Raw genomic sequence first — 13511 nt, 5'->3', positions numbered from 1 at the left:
ACATTACATTTACCCAAGTACTATACTTAAGTAAATGTATTTAGTTACACTCCACCACTGAGTAAAGTGTTGAACTGGGATTGTTTGGACCAGTAAAAGTAGCATATTAGTCATCTGAATGTTTAATTAAGTCACATGGAGGGATGGGTGACATAACTGTAGCAGCACTGACAGCTGCATTCAGGGGATTGCGTGCAGTTTGTTAATCGGCGCTGCCTGCCTTGGTCTATAGAATGAGGCCCCCACAATACAGGGCCCCACGTGTAACTGAAGAGGCAAATAGTCAGTTGGTCAATCAGTTTGCACTCCTATTGTATGTGGGAAAAGGCAACGAGTTTGTAGCCCATTCAGGTTAAGTCTCCAGTGCCCATGACCTGTTCCTACACCATAACGGGGTCATACCCCATGGCTGGGAATGGACACTCTCAAACACGCAAAGGCCCTGTCCGGTTGTTATTGTTGTTGTTGTTTTCTTTTTTCAGGCGGGTAGCGGGTTTACTAAAATTAGAGCTTCATGAATTAAACTAAAGACTAATGTATTAAAACTTGCTGCAGAGTTTGTAGGGAAAATAGCAGCTTTTTGGAATTTATAGGAACCAAGCCACCAAGATTTTATTTCCCTTTTTTGTTTATGTGGTACTTATTTGTATAGGTGGCTATGTGAAGAAGAAATAATTTAGCAGAGAGAGATTGATTCTGGTGTTTATTATTTTTTGTCTCACTGATTTGCTCAGACTATAACAGTCACAGTCGAGGCTTCAAACATAAATTGTTTGATCCAGGGTGACATGTCAGGGGCTGATGAGGCATAACAGTTTCTATAAGAAGACCGTCTTTTGTCTGCAATTGGGCCCAATTTTAATTGTTCAGCATTTTTAATCTATACCGCGGGCCCCTCAAGTGCTTCTCTTTGTTACGCCACATTAGAGCCATGATTCCTAGCTTTGTGTGCCGTGTTTTATTGGCTGCTTTAGATCAGCTGCCACTCAGCACATGTTCAGTGTGATTTGTTATTCTTTAATGACGGCCATTGTTTAAATCATACTGTGGGCTCTGTGGACTAGAACAAAGTGAGAGACAAAGACACAGAGAGCACATGGAGAGGGAACATGGTTGATGAGGGGGCCGAGGTCTCATCCTCTTGGTGTGTTTTGTTAATTAATCAACACAAACCAATCCAGCACGGTAAATGCTTTGTATGCCTGACCACACACAGGCAAACTGGGAATGATGTCTTTAGTACAGTAAATGGCTGAGTGCCGTCTGTCATGAGACAGCAGTGGCTTTTTATTGAGGTTATTGTGAGTTATAGTACCTCTACAATAAGAACTTTTAAAATATATATTTAGCTTAGTAATTATATTTAATGTTTATTGTAAATGGACAAGTATGTAGCATAAAACGATGGCACACAACAGCATTTATAGCCTTAGCTAAACTGCAATGCCCGTCCCTAGATGGGCCTTAAAACACTTAACTTAACGTTAAAATACTAACTCAACAATAAACACATACATTTAAGGTACACTGTGCAGGGTTGTCTGTGACTGTTTGCGAACATGCTCGCTAGCCAAAGTCAAAGCCAATCACAGGTTCATTCTCATTTAGCGTTTCACCTCATTCTGTTTGCATTTTTACTGCACTGCGCCTCTTTGACGGCCACTGCTTACCTTAAGCCCCAACCTCACCTGAGCGCTGTGGAAGTACATGCCCATAAACATCCAGAAAATAGAGGAAAATAAGAAAACCCAGGCAGATGGCAGAGTCTCTGCAGAAAAATATACTGCCACATACTTCTAGTGGGTCATAAGCGAGGATTGAGAGGGAATACTTCTATATGAGTCTATGCATTGTTTTTTTAGGAAAATCCTGCAGGTATACTTTTAAGGACACAAAACTCAGTACCCAACAAGAAAACACAGACAGAACAGTAAAAGACACAAACTCTGATACAATAAAGCACCATAAAACAAGGAGCACTACATCCTTCATTCATGACTACGTGACCAATTTAAAATGATGCGAATCTGGATCCAGCTTGAGTTCAGCAGGTAAAGAATTCCACATGTTGCTGTTTGTACAAATGAGGATTTATGTGAGAGCTTCTTGCAATTCTCAATGACGTAATCCCATCGGCTTCCTGTCCAAAATTGTTCAACTGTATATCATCATGGTTGTTGCAGATGTTGCTTATGCTTAAGAGGTTACACAATAACTTGGGTGTGAAAAGATCACAGAGTGCTTGAAACTATTTGCAGCATGAAATGGTAGGTAGTCTTAAATAAGTCTAAATGGGGACTGCCCAATTTTATATTCACAAATAGTCTTTGTTTAATGCACAAATTAAGGGAATTGACAGGATTACATTTCACTGAAATTGTATTTTATATAATCTATATGTGACAAATAAATTGATGGATGAATTGAATTGATGTATGTCAGTTTGCTTTTGCAACCTTTCTCACCATTTTGATGTGCCTCTAAAATCTTAGGCGGGAATCTAATATAAGGCCAAGATATTTTACCTCCGAAATCTGTTCAGTACTTTGCTCATTAATTTTTGGATTTAACTCAGTGACCACTGTTGAGGACTGAGCCTTGAAGAAAAGCAAACCAGTACACTTTTCTTAACACTGAGGGTAAGGCGTTTTTCTGCTATGTATATGACTGTATCATCTGCATACATCTGAAAACCTGCTCCAGAACCTGGGGTCTATTGCAGAAAACAGGTTTAACAACTCTGAGTCTAACCCTGAACTCTGAGTTGATGGACCCTGAGATGGAAAACTGATCAGTTGATCAGAGTCCGCTCAATCATCTCTGATTATGTTCACTCTGAGTGAAGCTCATGCACAGTAAATGAAAAACGCCATCATCAATGGAGGTCCGATTATTACAGTTCACCATGGCAACAAGTAAATAAAAGGCAGAGCCACCATTTTTAATCCAGTGGGCGCAGAGATATAAATAATTATGATCATGAGCTCCGCCGCCAATCGACAGGATTATGATTATGATTGTCATGTATATATCAGCTTATATGTGTACTATGCACATTTATCTTTAACAAAAAAGAGCATCAGTCAGAGCAGTGAAAGTGTCAATAAATTAACACAATAACGTTTTCTTCAGTGTTCAAATTCAAATCAAATTAAAAATTGGTATCACTTTTGCTAACTTCCACTTATTAATGAAACTCCCTCTTATAATGGAGATGATTAGATGAAGATGATGACAAATAAAAATATTAACAGTGCAACACAGAAGTCAAGCATTTATTTTTATTTTTCACCATACCAAGAAATAGTTAACAGCTGACATTCAAAATACAGTTTTACTTGACAGTACTTAAATATTTTAGTACTTTTTTTCTTAACAAGAAACTATTGGTGCCACTTTTTATAATTATTTCCTATTATTTCCCTCATTTAAAAAAAATTCAACAAAGTCTGATGACATTATTGATTATACTGATGATAGTGCAGATACTTTAAGCACTTTGAATAAAACTTTCATGAGGTAATATAACGTGTTTACAGTCATTAACATTTTTTAAAACGGGAAGAAAATATATCTCAAACAGTTGTTGAGACATTTCACTCAAAACTACAAAGAGTCTGGACAAAAGAGGTGGGCCAACCCTAAATCAATATCAATAACTTTCTTTGACATTGGGTTAACCAATGTAGGGCCCACTGAATCAGTATTCTCTGCAGTGGAATAATAACAGCTATTCATTGTCAAAGTTAGACACCAAACATTTTTAAAAGTAGGGTCTGGAGGATTTTCCAGTTGCTGTTTGTAAACACACATTCAAATTCAGCCCCTCCTATCAGGCTCAGCTCTCCCGGGTGTACGGAGCCCGGAGGTATGGAAGAAGGCTTCACAGAAGAGGTTCAGGCAAGGCTCGCGCTCGGACACGCTTGGGCACGGCACCTGTGCTCTCTCATTGGCTGGGGAAATCTCCGCCCAGAAGCGGTCCGAGCTCACAAAAACATCAAAATACAGTTAAAGGGCAGGAGCTCTGCAAACAGAGTCACCACCACACATGAGTAGAAGCCCATAGGTGATGATTAAGCAGGATTTCATTTGTATATGTCTATATTTTGTTTTGTTTGAAAATCCTCCAGATCCTACCTTTAAGATCCCCTTCAGACATGTTTTCAAATTGCTTCCATTCCTCCTCCCTCACTGAAAAATCCAGAATCTAGATATTTTCTTTATGTCAAAAATTGAATTGCTGGACACTGGGTGTCTCCTATGTCAATAAATGAGACTTGGATTATACTGCATGAGTTGTGTGATATTATATTATTATATAGAGTTTTTATATAGTTTTACTGCTGTTAAATGTGAACCCATCAGGAATATTCTGTATTTTTGGATTTTTCATTTATGGTGCAGGCGTTTATCATGAATTCAATGTAACACAGAGTGAGTATTTAATACACAAATTATCATTTGGGGGTTGAAGTAATTCTTCAGCATCCTATTATTCAAGTTTAACAACTCGCTGGCCGACACTGGAGGCCTGTGTCTCTGAGGGCCCAGACACACCAACCCGACGATCGGCCGTCAGTCAATGTCGGACGGTCGCTTGACCATCTGTGGCCTTAGTTTTGGCAGTGTGTCCTGCACCGTCGGCACTAGTCAGCCCTTGACGTCTTTCTTACAGATGATTCAGGTCCTTAAATCAGCAACAGAGACTGTGGAGCCTGTCAGTGAATGAAATCAATCCAATTAGCAGTTTAACTTAACGCACAAGGAGAGAAACTTAAGTGAGGAAAGGAAACATAGAGGGCGTGAGATCGAAACAAAAATGTTTTATTAGGTAAGATTATTTTGTTTTAGCCATTGAGCACGTAAGCAGAAATGGTTCGCCCTTGTTTGTGCTATTTTTCACTGGTGCACGATTAATATGCTTTGTTCTTTAAACATTGTAGTTCTGTTGTTAATGTGCTAACTGGCTACCATTCATCTTGAATCAGTCCTGTTGATCTTCCAGTTTCTACTTTTAAATGACGATTACAGACTACCGCCATCTGCTGGTATGGAGAGTGACTTCCTCATGCAGGTGCAGAACATATGTGCTAGCCGGCAGTTGGCTCTAGTCTTTATGGTGTGTTCAACTGCAACTTTTCGGCTGAGACACAGGTGACATGAGGCAATGCAACTTTCAAACTTTCCATTTAAGGATGAAGTTCCCATAAGTGATTCTGCCCGACTTCTCTTTTGTCCACACGCATATTGCCATGCTTCTTTACATTCAGCTTATAAAATTAGAAATGCCTGATTTCACACTCTGCTGTCCTCTTTACCGCCCTCAAAGATGTCTGGGACTGTGTCTAATCTGAGTGTGTGGGAGGTCACAGTACTGATGGGCGAGGGGGAGGATGTTCAAAAAGACTTGTATATCTTAATATATAGTTTTGCGCCATTCCTCAGAGAGCCACTGGGGGAGACTTTGGAGATGGGAGCAGATGAGTTAGCTCAACATTGTTTGCCTTGAAGCTACGATAAAAGAGGAGGAGGAGGACCTAGGGATAAGGACTGGAAGTAGATGAGGACATGAGGGGGATGAGGAGATGAAAGGAATCGAACTGATGAGAAGGAGATAGGAGAGTTAGAGGAGAGAAGTTGAAGCAAGGAGGAGGAGAAGAGGGCCGACGAGAGTGAGGATGAACCCTGTGTGAACACAGTTTGAGGCCTGAAGCGCTGATCATCAATCTGAAACACCCTCTCTCTCCCTCCCTCAGTGTTAACTGTGACTAATAACTTAAGATAAAGGGTTTTAATGAGGGGCTGTTTTCAGGCTAGTTTCATTTTTAATATGGTGGGACAGGAAGGCGGAGGGACTCTACCCTTTTTAAGTACGGGCGTAAAAGCACTTTGAATGACCCTCCATTGTCAAAAAATATTGTGTTCAATACTAACATGATGTTAGTTCATATTTAATGCTATGTCTAGCTAATTTTCAATATTTTAGAAACACATATGTACATACATTTCCCTTTTGCACATTTGCCAAAACAGAAACTCCAGTCGGTGAACAATAGTATAAGAAGTACTGTGTCTCTGTGGCGTTATTAAAGGGGCAGTACACCCCAGAATCAAAAATACATATTTTTCCTCTAACCTGTAGTGCTATTTATCAATCTAGATTGTTTTGGTGTGAATGGCCTAATACTGGAGATAACAGCCATGCCTGCTTTCTCTCCAGTATAATGAAACTAGATGGCATGTGGCTTGCGACAAAATACATTTGAAAAACTTAACAGAAATGTCTTTTACCTGAAATCATGACGCGGTTACTCAAGATAATCCACAGACCTTGTTGTGAGCAGCTTCATGTAGGAACTATTTTCCTTCTACCAAACTACATCCACCAACTGTATCACCTTGCAGAAAGAAGTGTGCATCTACTGCTAGCTCACCTAGCACCACTGAGCTAGCTAATGTTACAGTTTAACCGAGGAGGACACCACATGTTTATATCTTGTACTGTTCCATTGTATTGGAGAAGGTAGACATCTCAATGGCTGATATCGCCAACAATCAGCAACTCCCATCAAAAACAATCTAGGTTGATAAATAACACTACAGGTAAAACAAAAAATATGTATTGTTGATTTTGGGGTGAGCTGTCCCTTTATAGTTAGCCAAATATGGTGGCTAATAACAATAATAATAATAATAATAATAATAATGATAATTAGAATTTGTGATGTAATACTCCAAGACATCCACATCATTGGATCTAAAACCTTGAGGCGATGGTAATCCTGTACGGTCGCGGTTTCATAGTCAGGCCAAAATCGGTGCTGAGATCCAACTCCTGCCCTGGAACATTTGCAATCTGCAGCCCATGGAGCAGCGTGGTGAGAAAGATAAACATCTCCAAACGTGCAAATCCATCACCAAGACAGCGTCTCTTGCCCATGCCAAAGATGAGGACCTTCTCCGTCAGCTCCTTGTTGAGGAGTCCTGAGGGACTCAGAAAGCGATCAGGACGAAATGTGTCCGGGTCACCCCAAAGATCACTGGGACAGAGCAAAACAACATGAAGATCAGTGAAGCAATCAAACAGAAAACACATTATTGTCTTAAAGAGGACGTGGAAACACTTCACTCTTACTGATACAATAGTCTTTTAAAAGTCAAACTCAAAGTCATAATGTAGTAATGAATTCTTGCGGCTACTCACATATCATGATTGACTTGATACTGGTTAATGAAGACACATGTGTCTTTAGGAATGTAATATCCGTTCAGGGTGATGTTTCTCGTAGTACTGAAGGGGACAAAACCAGAGTTTTAACAACAATACATACAGCTGTACACATGAATGTACTGCAAAGAAAACTACAGACTTACCAGTGAGGAATTGTGAAAGGGACGTATGAAGCATGGCGAAACACCTCATATATGAACGCTTCTGTGAAAGGCATCTTGGGCTTATCTGAAAACCTGGGCAGTCTGGCTGTGCCAATGTGGTTGTCTTCAAAAGAAAAGAAAAAACACAGAAACCCATTAGAAATTTATGGAGAACTTGGCAGTTTTGAAGTCACTTTTCTGTGCTCTGTGCAACTCTTAACTTTACGTGCTCTTTTACACTCCTGAAACTTAATCTGTATCCCAGTTTTCGGTCTGGAGAATGCAGCCCGGGACAGGTATGTCCCTCTAAGGACCTGAAGGCTCTTCAACTACTTTCCCAAATGTGATGGTCTGTCCTCACAAAGACCAAAACAGAATGTGCACTCATGTGCAATTTGGAAGGTCAAACATTTCTAAGGTTTTCACCGTAGCTTTTCAGTATAGACTGTATAAAACAAAATGACGTGACCCATTGATTTGTGGACTCATGTTTGATGAGCCAGAAACATCCATATTTGGATGAGAGGGTGGAGCTGTGGATGAGCAAGGGGTGGATCTGACTGAGAAACTGTGAACACTATCGGCAGACAGCCTGTCACTCAAAGCAGCACGCCCTCAATTATGCATAACTAGCCTAAGCCTTAAACAAATGTAAATGGGTAAATTATATACAATTCACCCCTGTGCAGTTGTCATGAATGCTGAAATTAGCTATAGAGACCAAAACTGTCTCTTGTTCCAGGCTGTAAACATGTCTATTTCTGCTGTAAAGCTCGGTATTTTAACATGGTTGCCTATGGAGACTGACTTGTTTCTGGAGCCAGCCTCAAGTGGCCATTAGAGGAACTGCAGTTTTTCATTAATTTCCTTTTTTCAGCCCTGGAGGTTGCAGCTTCCTTTTCAACAGAAGACGAATTGGCTGACATAAGGGGTAAACTAGGGCTCAGTATTCCATGATAGCTGATTACTTTTGGGAAGCTATCAGGATCTGATTAACATGTCTCAGGTTAAAAAAACAAACGCTGATACATTTACAGCCTTTATGGGCAGAGTAAGATAATGGAGTCTACTAGGATATAGCCTCTGAACTAGGATGCAGGTTAAGTCAGTGATTGGCCAGTAGAGCCTTTGAAGTTGGGATCTACAATGACATCAAATCACTCTTTAGCTCTATGGTAGGTTTCTGATATAATTGCACTGTCATTAGTTTTCATTCTAGATTTCAAAACAAGTCAAAAGTTCACTGTCTGTTAAATTGAGTTGCACTTTTCAGTTCACCAGGGTTTAAAAGGCCTGAGATGGGTTGAATGTTTTGAGTTTTTAACATGCGACTTCACAAATTATTACAATTACTGAACAAATTATGCTCATCTTTCAGATTAATTAAAAATCAATCACTCATTCACTAATAAGGATTCCAGCAAAATGGTGAGCTTTACTGTAAACAGGAGAATAAAAACTTCACAGTCAATTTATTGTGTTAATTTACAATTAATTGAGGTGATGAGTAAGTGAAGTATTTCAAACTATGTGCGATCACATAGTGTCCCTTGCGTGTTACCTCCTTTGTGTCAGTCTGGAACAACTCTCTAACCTTTCTTTCTTTTTTCTTTCTTTCTTTTTTGTGGCTGTTTGTGCCTCCCTCTCTGATTCATGCTGTCTCCTCTTACTGTCTCCCTCCCTCTCTCTCTCTCTCTCTCTCTCTCTCTCTCTGTCTCTCTCCCTGTGAAAATGCAACGTGCCTCAGAACAGACAGCACCAGTTCTGTCAACCCACTTCAAAAGTAGCTCTGGCGTCAGCAAATTGGTCTGATCTTTTGTGAGTTTCTCTGGTGGCTGTCGGGCTGTGTCTGTTCGGCAAGGGCACTCTGGTTGGCCACTGTTGGGTTTTTATTACACAGAATCTGCCTGAAGTTTTGATACCCAGCAGATGTCATCATATGCCGGGCTACTCAAGTGATCATAATGATGATGAATCTGTTATAAAGAGATGCATTTCCACCTAATTGTATCCCTAAAAGAATACTTCATCCACAAAATGATCATTTGTATATCAGTTTTCACTCTGTGTCATGTTGGATTTGAAGAGGAAAGAAATCTGCGCTTTTCTCACATGCCTCCATGGTAAATGAACGGAGAAAAGTCTTGATGAATTAGAGTAAAAGGGGGTTGCATTTAACAGCAGCAAAACTATATCGAAACATCAGTTTGCAAACTGTCACACAGCTTGTGCAGTATAAAGTAAATACTTAGCATATGACTGGATTATTGAGACTTATATTACACTGCATAAGTAGTGTATGCGTTTGTTAAGAGATGTTTTGATTAGAGATTATTGTTAAAACGCAGCGCCTTTAACTTAAATTCATCAAGATTTTTTTTTCCATTTTTGGGTTCTTCGTTCACTGTGGAGGCATGCCAGAAAAACAAAGTTCTCTTCAACATAACATATGGTGAGTAATTGATATACAGATGAACATTGTGTGGGTAAAGACATTACTTCTATAGACTTTTGGAAGATATTTAAACAGATAATAGCAACAGTTTTTATTGATCTCTGTATCTAGTTCCTATCTCAAATATTAAGAGCCTCTGTATGTGAAGCAACACCTCCTCTAAATTTAGTAGTTTTGGCACATCAATAATGAACTACCAGCCACAACTGTTGGCTTATTAGTGATGCGTTAATCATTAATGAGTGACCTTCTATTCCTGGACAATGAGAATGAGTCATTCATGAGACGGACACTGGACGGGCCCTTGCTACCCAGCGTAGCACAAATTCTTTCTCATTAGATAAGATGAATGCAGTAATGCTCTGAAATATGCCAATTAGTAAAGAATCACATTGGTATACAATAAAAAGGAGAGATTGGTCATACGTTAACATAAGATGGTACCTATCTCTTGGTGTATTCTGTCCTGGATGTCAGGATACTTGATCAGGTACAACAGGCTCCACTGTAAACCAGCAATGATGGTGTCAAATCCTTTAGAAAACCACAAACAACACAGTCACAGTGAAACAACAGTAATCATCTTTATGAATATGATCAACTGAATGTCACTATTTGATAATATAAGTGAAACTTCCAGTGTGGCTCACCTGCTCCAAAGATATCTATGACAGTGTGGATGATCTGAGAGTTGGAGAGCTCAGATGAATCCTTATTTTCTTCTCTGTCCTCACAAAGTGCAATCAGAGCGTCTGTTATGTCCCGTATACAGTTCTGCAATCACACACACACGTTTACAACATAGGAGGAAATTTAACATTGATTGTGTTGCTGTCATTCTTAAATCACTGTCACTGAAACATCAAGGTATCTGAATTAACTATCGGGCAGTTAATGATTATGCAAATATAGAGGTTCAAAGTTTATTAGGGAAGAGACAGTAATCAGTTATGGTACGACGCGTGCCTTCCAGTGGGATGCTAATTCCTAATTAGAGTTCGTGCGAACGTTTTAGCCACTCTGCACAAGAACAAAGGTCCCTCCCAGGGAACTTGTTTGTTATTTTTTTGGCTACAGTTGCACTCACAGCTACTACTGTATGAGTGCAATGTCAGATTAAATAGTGAACAGCAAATTAGTGAGACAGATATAAGAAAAACAACAGACACACCCTCCACCACGTTAGGCTGTCCTGAAAATATTCTGTTTGTAAGTTGTGGTCACTGTGCACTAGACTGGCTGAGGTTAAGATAATATTCATGAAACCAGTGATCAGTTTGTCATGATAATGCAGTATTGTGTTATTCAACAAATCGTTGTGATGGCTTGGTCTGGGTAGGCATGTGAAACTATTGTCCCTTTTGCACTGTATTTACCTAAAAACCCTTAAAATGTGAAGACTTTGACTTTACCTTCCTTAGCAGCTACCAATCACCAGTGCAAGTGTGAAATTAAAACACAACCTCATCTTGCAAGACAGCAATGGTTGATTATACTGTAATGTGTCAGTGTGATTTTGCATTTCCTTTTGGGGTCTCCTTCCCTTTCTCTCCACTAAATTCTGGTCTACAAGTGCATCTTGCTGGCCTCCATACCTTATCAAAAGTGTTGATATGTTCCTCAATGCTACGCTCCATGAATCCATTCATCCTATGAATGTGTTGGACCATCTTCCTTAGAGATGGACTTGGAAAGTAGCGGAACACAGGGAAAAAATCAGCCAGGTTCCCAGCTGCAAAGATCCTCAGGACCTCGTTGTTGATGTGAACAATAGTGAGGAATTCCTTGTCGTTGTAGTCGTACCTTTTCCCAAAACAGAGGGCACAGACAACATTTGCCACCGAGGTTACCAGGGGCATCACTGGATCTATATCCGTCATATCATGGCCCATTTCCCCTTTAGCAGCAGCCTGTTCCCGAATCACCTCCACCATCTCTGCTGCTTCAGCACAGACGTGCTCCTCTAGCAGGCAGGTGGCACCAGAACCTCTGGGCTCAGCCTGGGAGAAAGACCTGAGGGCGTTCTTGCACAGCTTCTTATGGAGCATCCAAGCTGGTCCATACTTCTCACTGAAGGTCATACTGGTCCCGTTGGCTACGGCAGAGAAGGTGAATAGGTCAGGACGCCCAGCAAAAGCTTCTCCTTGCCGAACCAGTGCCTGTCTGATGGTGGTGTATCCACTCAGGACGACAACAGTCAAAGAGCCAAGACGCATCTAGAGTCAAAGAATGAACACATGATTGAATGAATAAATACTTTCTCCTCTGTCCAGCTGAAACTTTCCGACACATTTTACTGTCTATACCTTGAAAACATCGCCATACTGGAGCCTCAAGCGGGTTAGAGAAAGATGAATCTGGTCCCCCATCTGGAGCAGATTGCCGACAAGGGGCCACGGCGTGGGGCCAGGAGGAGGGGGATATTTTGTGTGGTCCAATCGGGAGTGGTGGTGGTGGCTCTTTCGGCCCCTGAGGGCCATCAGGAGGAGGGTGAGAAGACACAGAGCAACAGTGACACTGGACAGAGAAGTATCAGGGTTCTCCTTGATGGGCAGCGTCCCAAACGACAGTCTCATCCTGCCAGGTAAACTCTAAATACTGTGAGAGAGAGAGGGGGGAAAGACTGTTAAAAGACAAGGTGAAAGTCAGAACTTGGTCCCACTGGATTACTCTAAATGAAGACGTTGTGACTGGTGCTCAAAATATTTAAAAAACTAAAATAGAAACAGAAAGAAAGAAAACAATATGGCAAACAATTTCGATAGAAAACTCACTTCGCTGTATCCTCTGTAACTTTGAGTGTAAAAAAGTAGAGAGCCGGACAACAGAGAGCAGAGCAGAGACCAAAATACTCAGCTGGAAGAAGTTTGAGGTCTGATCCTCGGGAACTTGTTGATGAGAGTAGCACACTGTACGGGACGTCCCTTTCAGCAGCGGCCGGGCCCCCTGCAGAGGGAGCTGCTGCCCGCTCACAATAGAGAGGCGCACATGGCGAGAAACTTGGCTCAGGGTGAAGGATGAGTCCTGCCCGGCCAGCCAGTGACCGCATCGGCCCATTTGACCGCAGACCGGAACCATTCACAACAAGGGCCCCTCCTCTCCTGTTCCCTCTGTCCCTCACAAAGTTGCAGGCTGGTTGTTGCGGTGCATAGGCATTTGAAAAGGATCTTCAGGGACTTATACTTTATGAAATGTGTTTTTAAAATATACATGAATGGAAAGAAGGCCAACAAAACATTGTTTGTAAAAACCCTGAAACTGTACTATCCACAGATTAATATACTTTCAGAACATTTCAACTTGAATTCAGAACTTTTACCTCTACCGAATAAAATATTGTGATATTAGCATTTCTGTTCAATTAAAGGATCAGAGTACTTCCTTCCTCACAGACCCCAAAATTGTTTTATGAACAATGTAATTTCTGTAATGTGTCACAAGGGGGCGCTCTCCATCTGCTTAGACTGACTCCATGTCCTCTACAGTTTGGACTGAGGTCAGTGCTCTAAGGCTTTAGGCATCAGCCAACTCATAACCACAACACTTCAGGAAGTGTGGACAAAACAATAGGAACACCTCACAATGTATTCCAATCAAGTGCAAAATCATATACTGGTTTAAATAAAAGCTAAATCTACACCTCTTTGTCACACCCACACAATAAAAGATTAATATAAACATT

General features: G+C 40.7%; 1 protein-coding gene across 1 annotated transcript; it reads right to left on the bottom strand.

The window, feature by feature from the left end:
• Positions 1-4806: 4806 nt before the first annotated feature.
• On the bottom strand, positions 4807-12688 carry cyp1d1 (cytochrome P450, family 1, subfamily D, polypeptide 1). The gene is made up of 8 exons (XM_033620048.2): positions 12604-12688; positions 12136-12427; positions 11425-12045; positions 10480-10603; positions 10274-10363; positions 7375-7498; positions 7205-7291; positions 4807-7040 (listed from the first exon to the last, which is right to left on the bottom strand). The coding sequence occupies exons 2-8, from the start codon at positions 12403-12405 to the stop codon at positions 6758-6760; spliced, it is 1599 nt and encodes a 532-aa protein (XP_033475939.1). The 5' UTR covers positions 12406-12427; positions 12604-12688; the 3' UTR covers positions 4807-6757.
• Between the last annotated feature and the right edge of the window lie 823 nt (positions 12689-13511).

The sequence above is a fragment of the Epinephelus lanceolatus genome, chromosome 9 (genome assembly GCF_041903045.1).
Source record: "Epinephelus lanceolatus isolate andai-2023 chromosome 9, ASM4190304v1, whole genome shotgun sequence".
Classification (NCBI taxonomy): Eukaryota; Metazoa; Chordata; class Actinopteri; order Perciformes; family Serranidae; genus Epinephelus; species Epinephelus lanceolatus.
The sequence above is the reverse complement of the archived record's forward strand: the minus strand, read 5'-3'. Positions and strand labels throughout refer to the sequence as shown.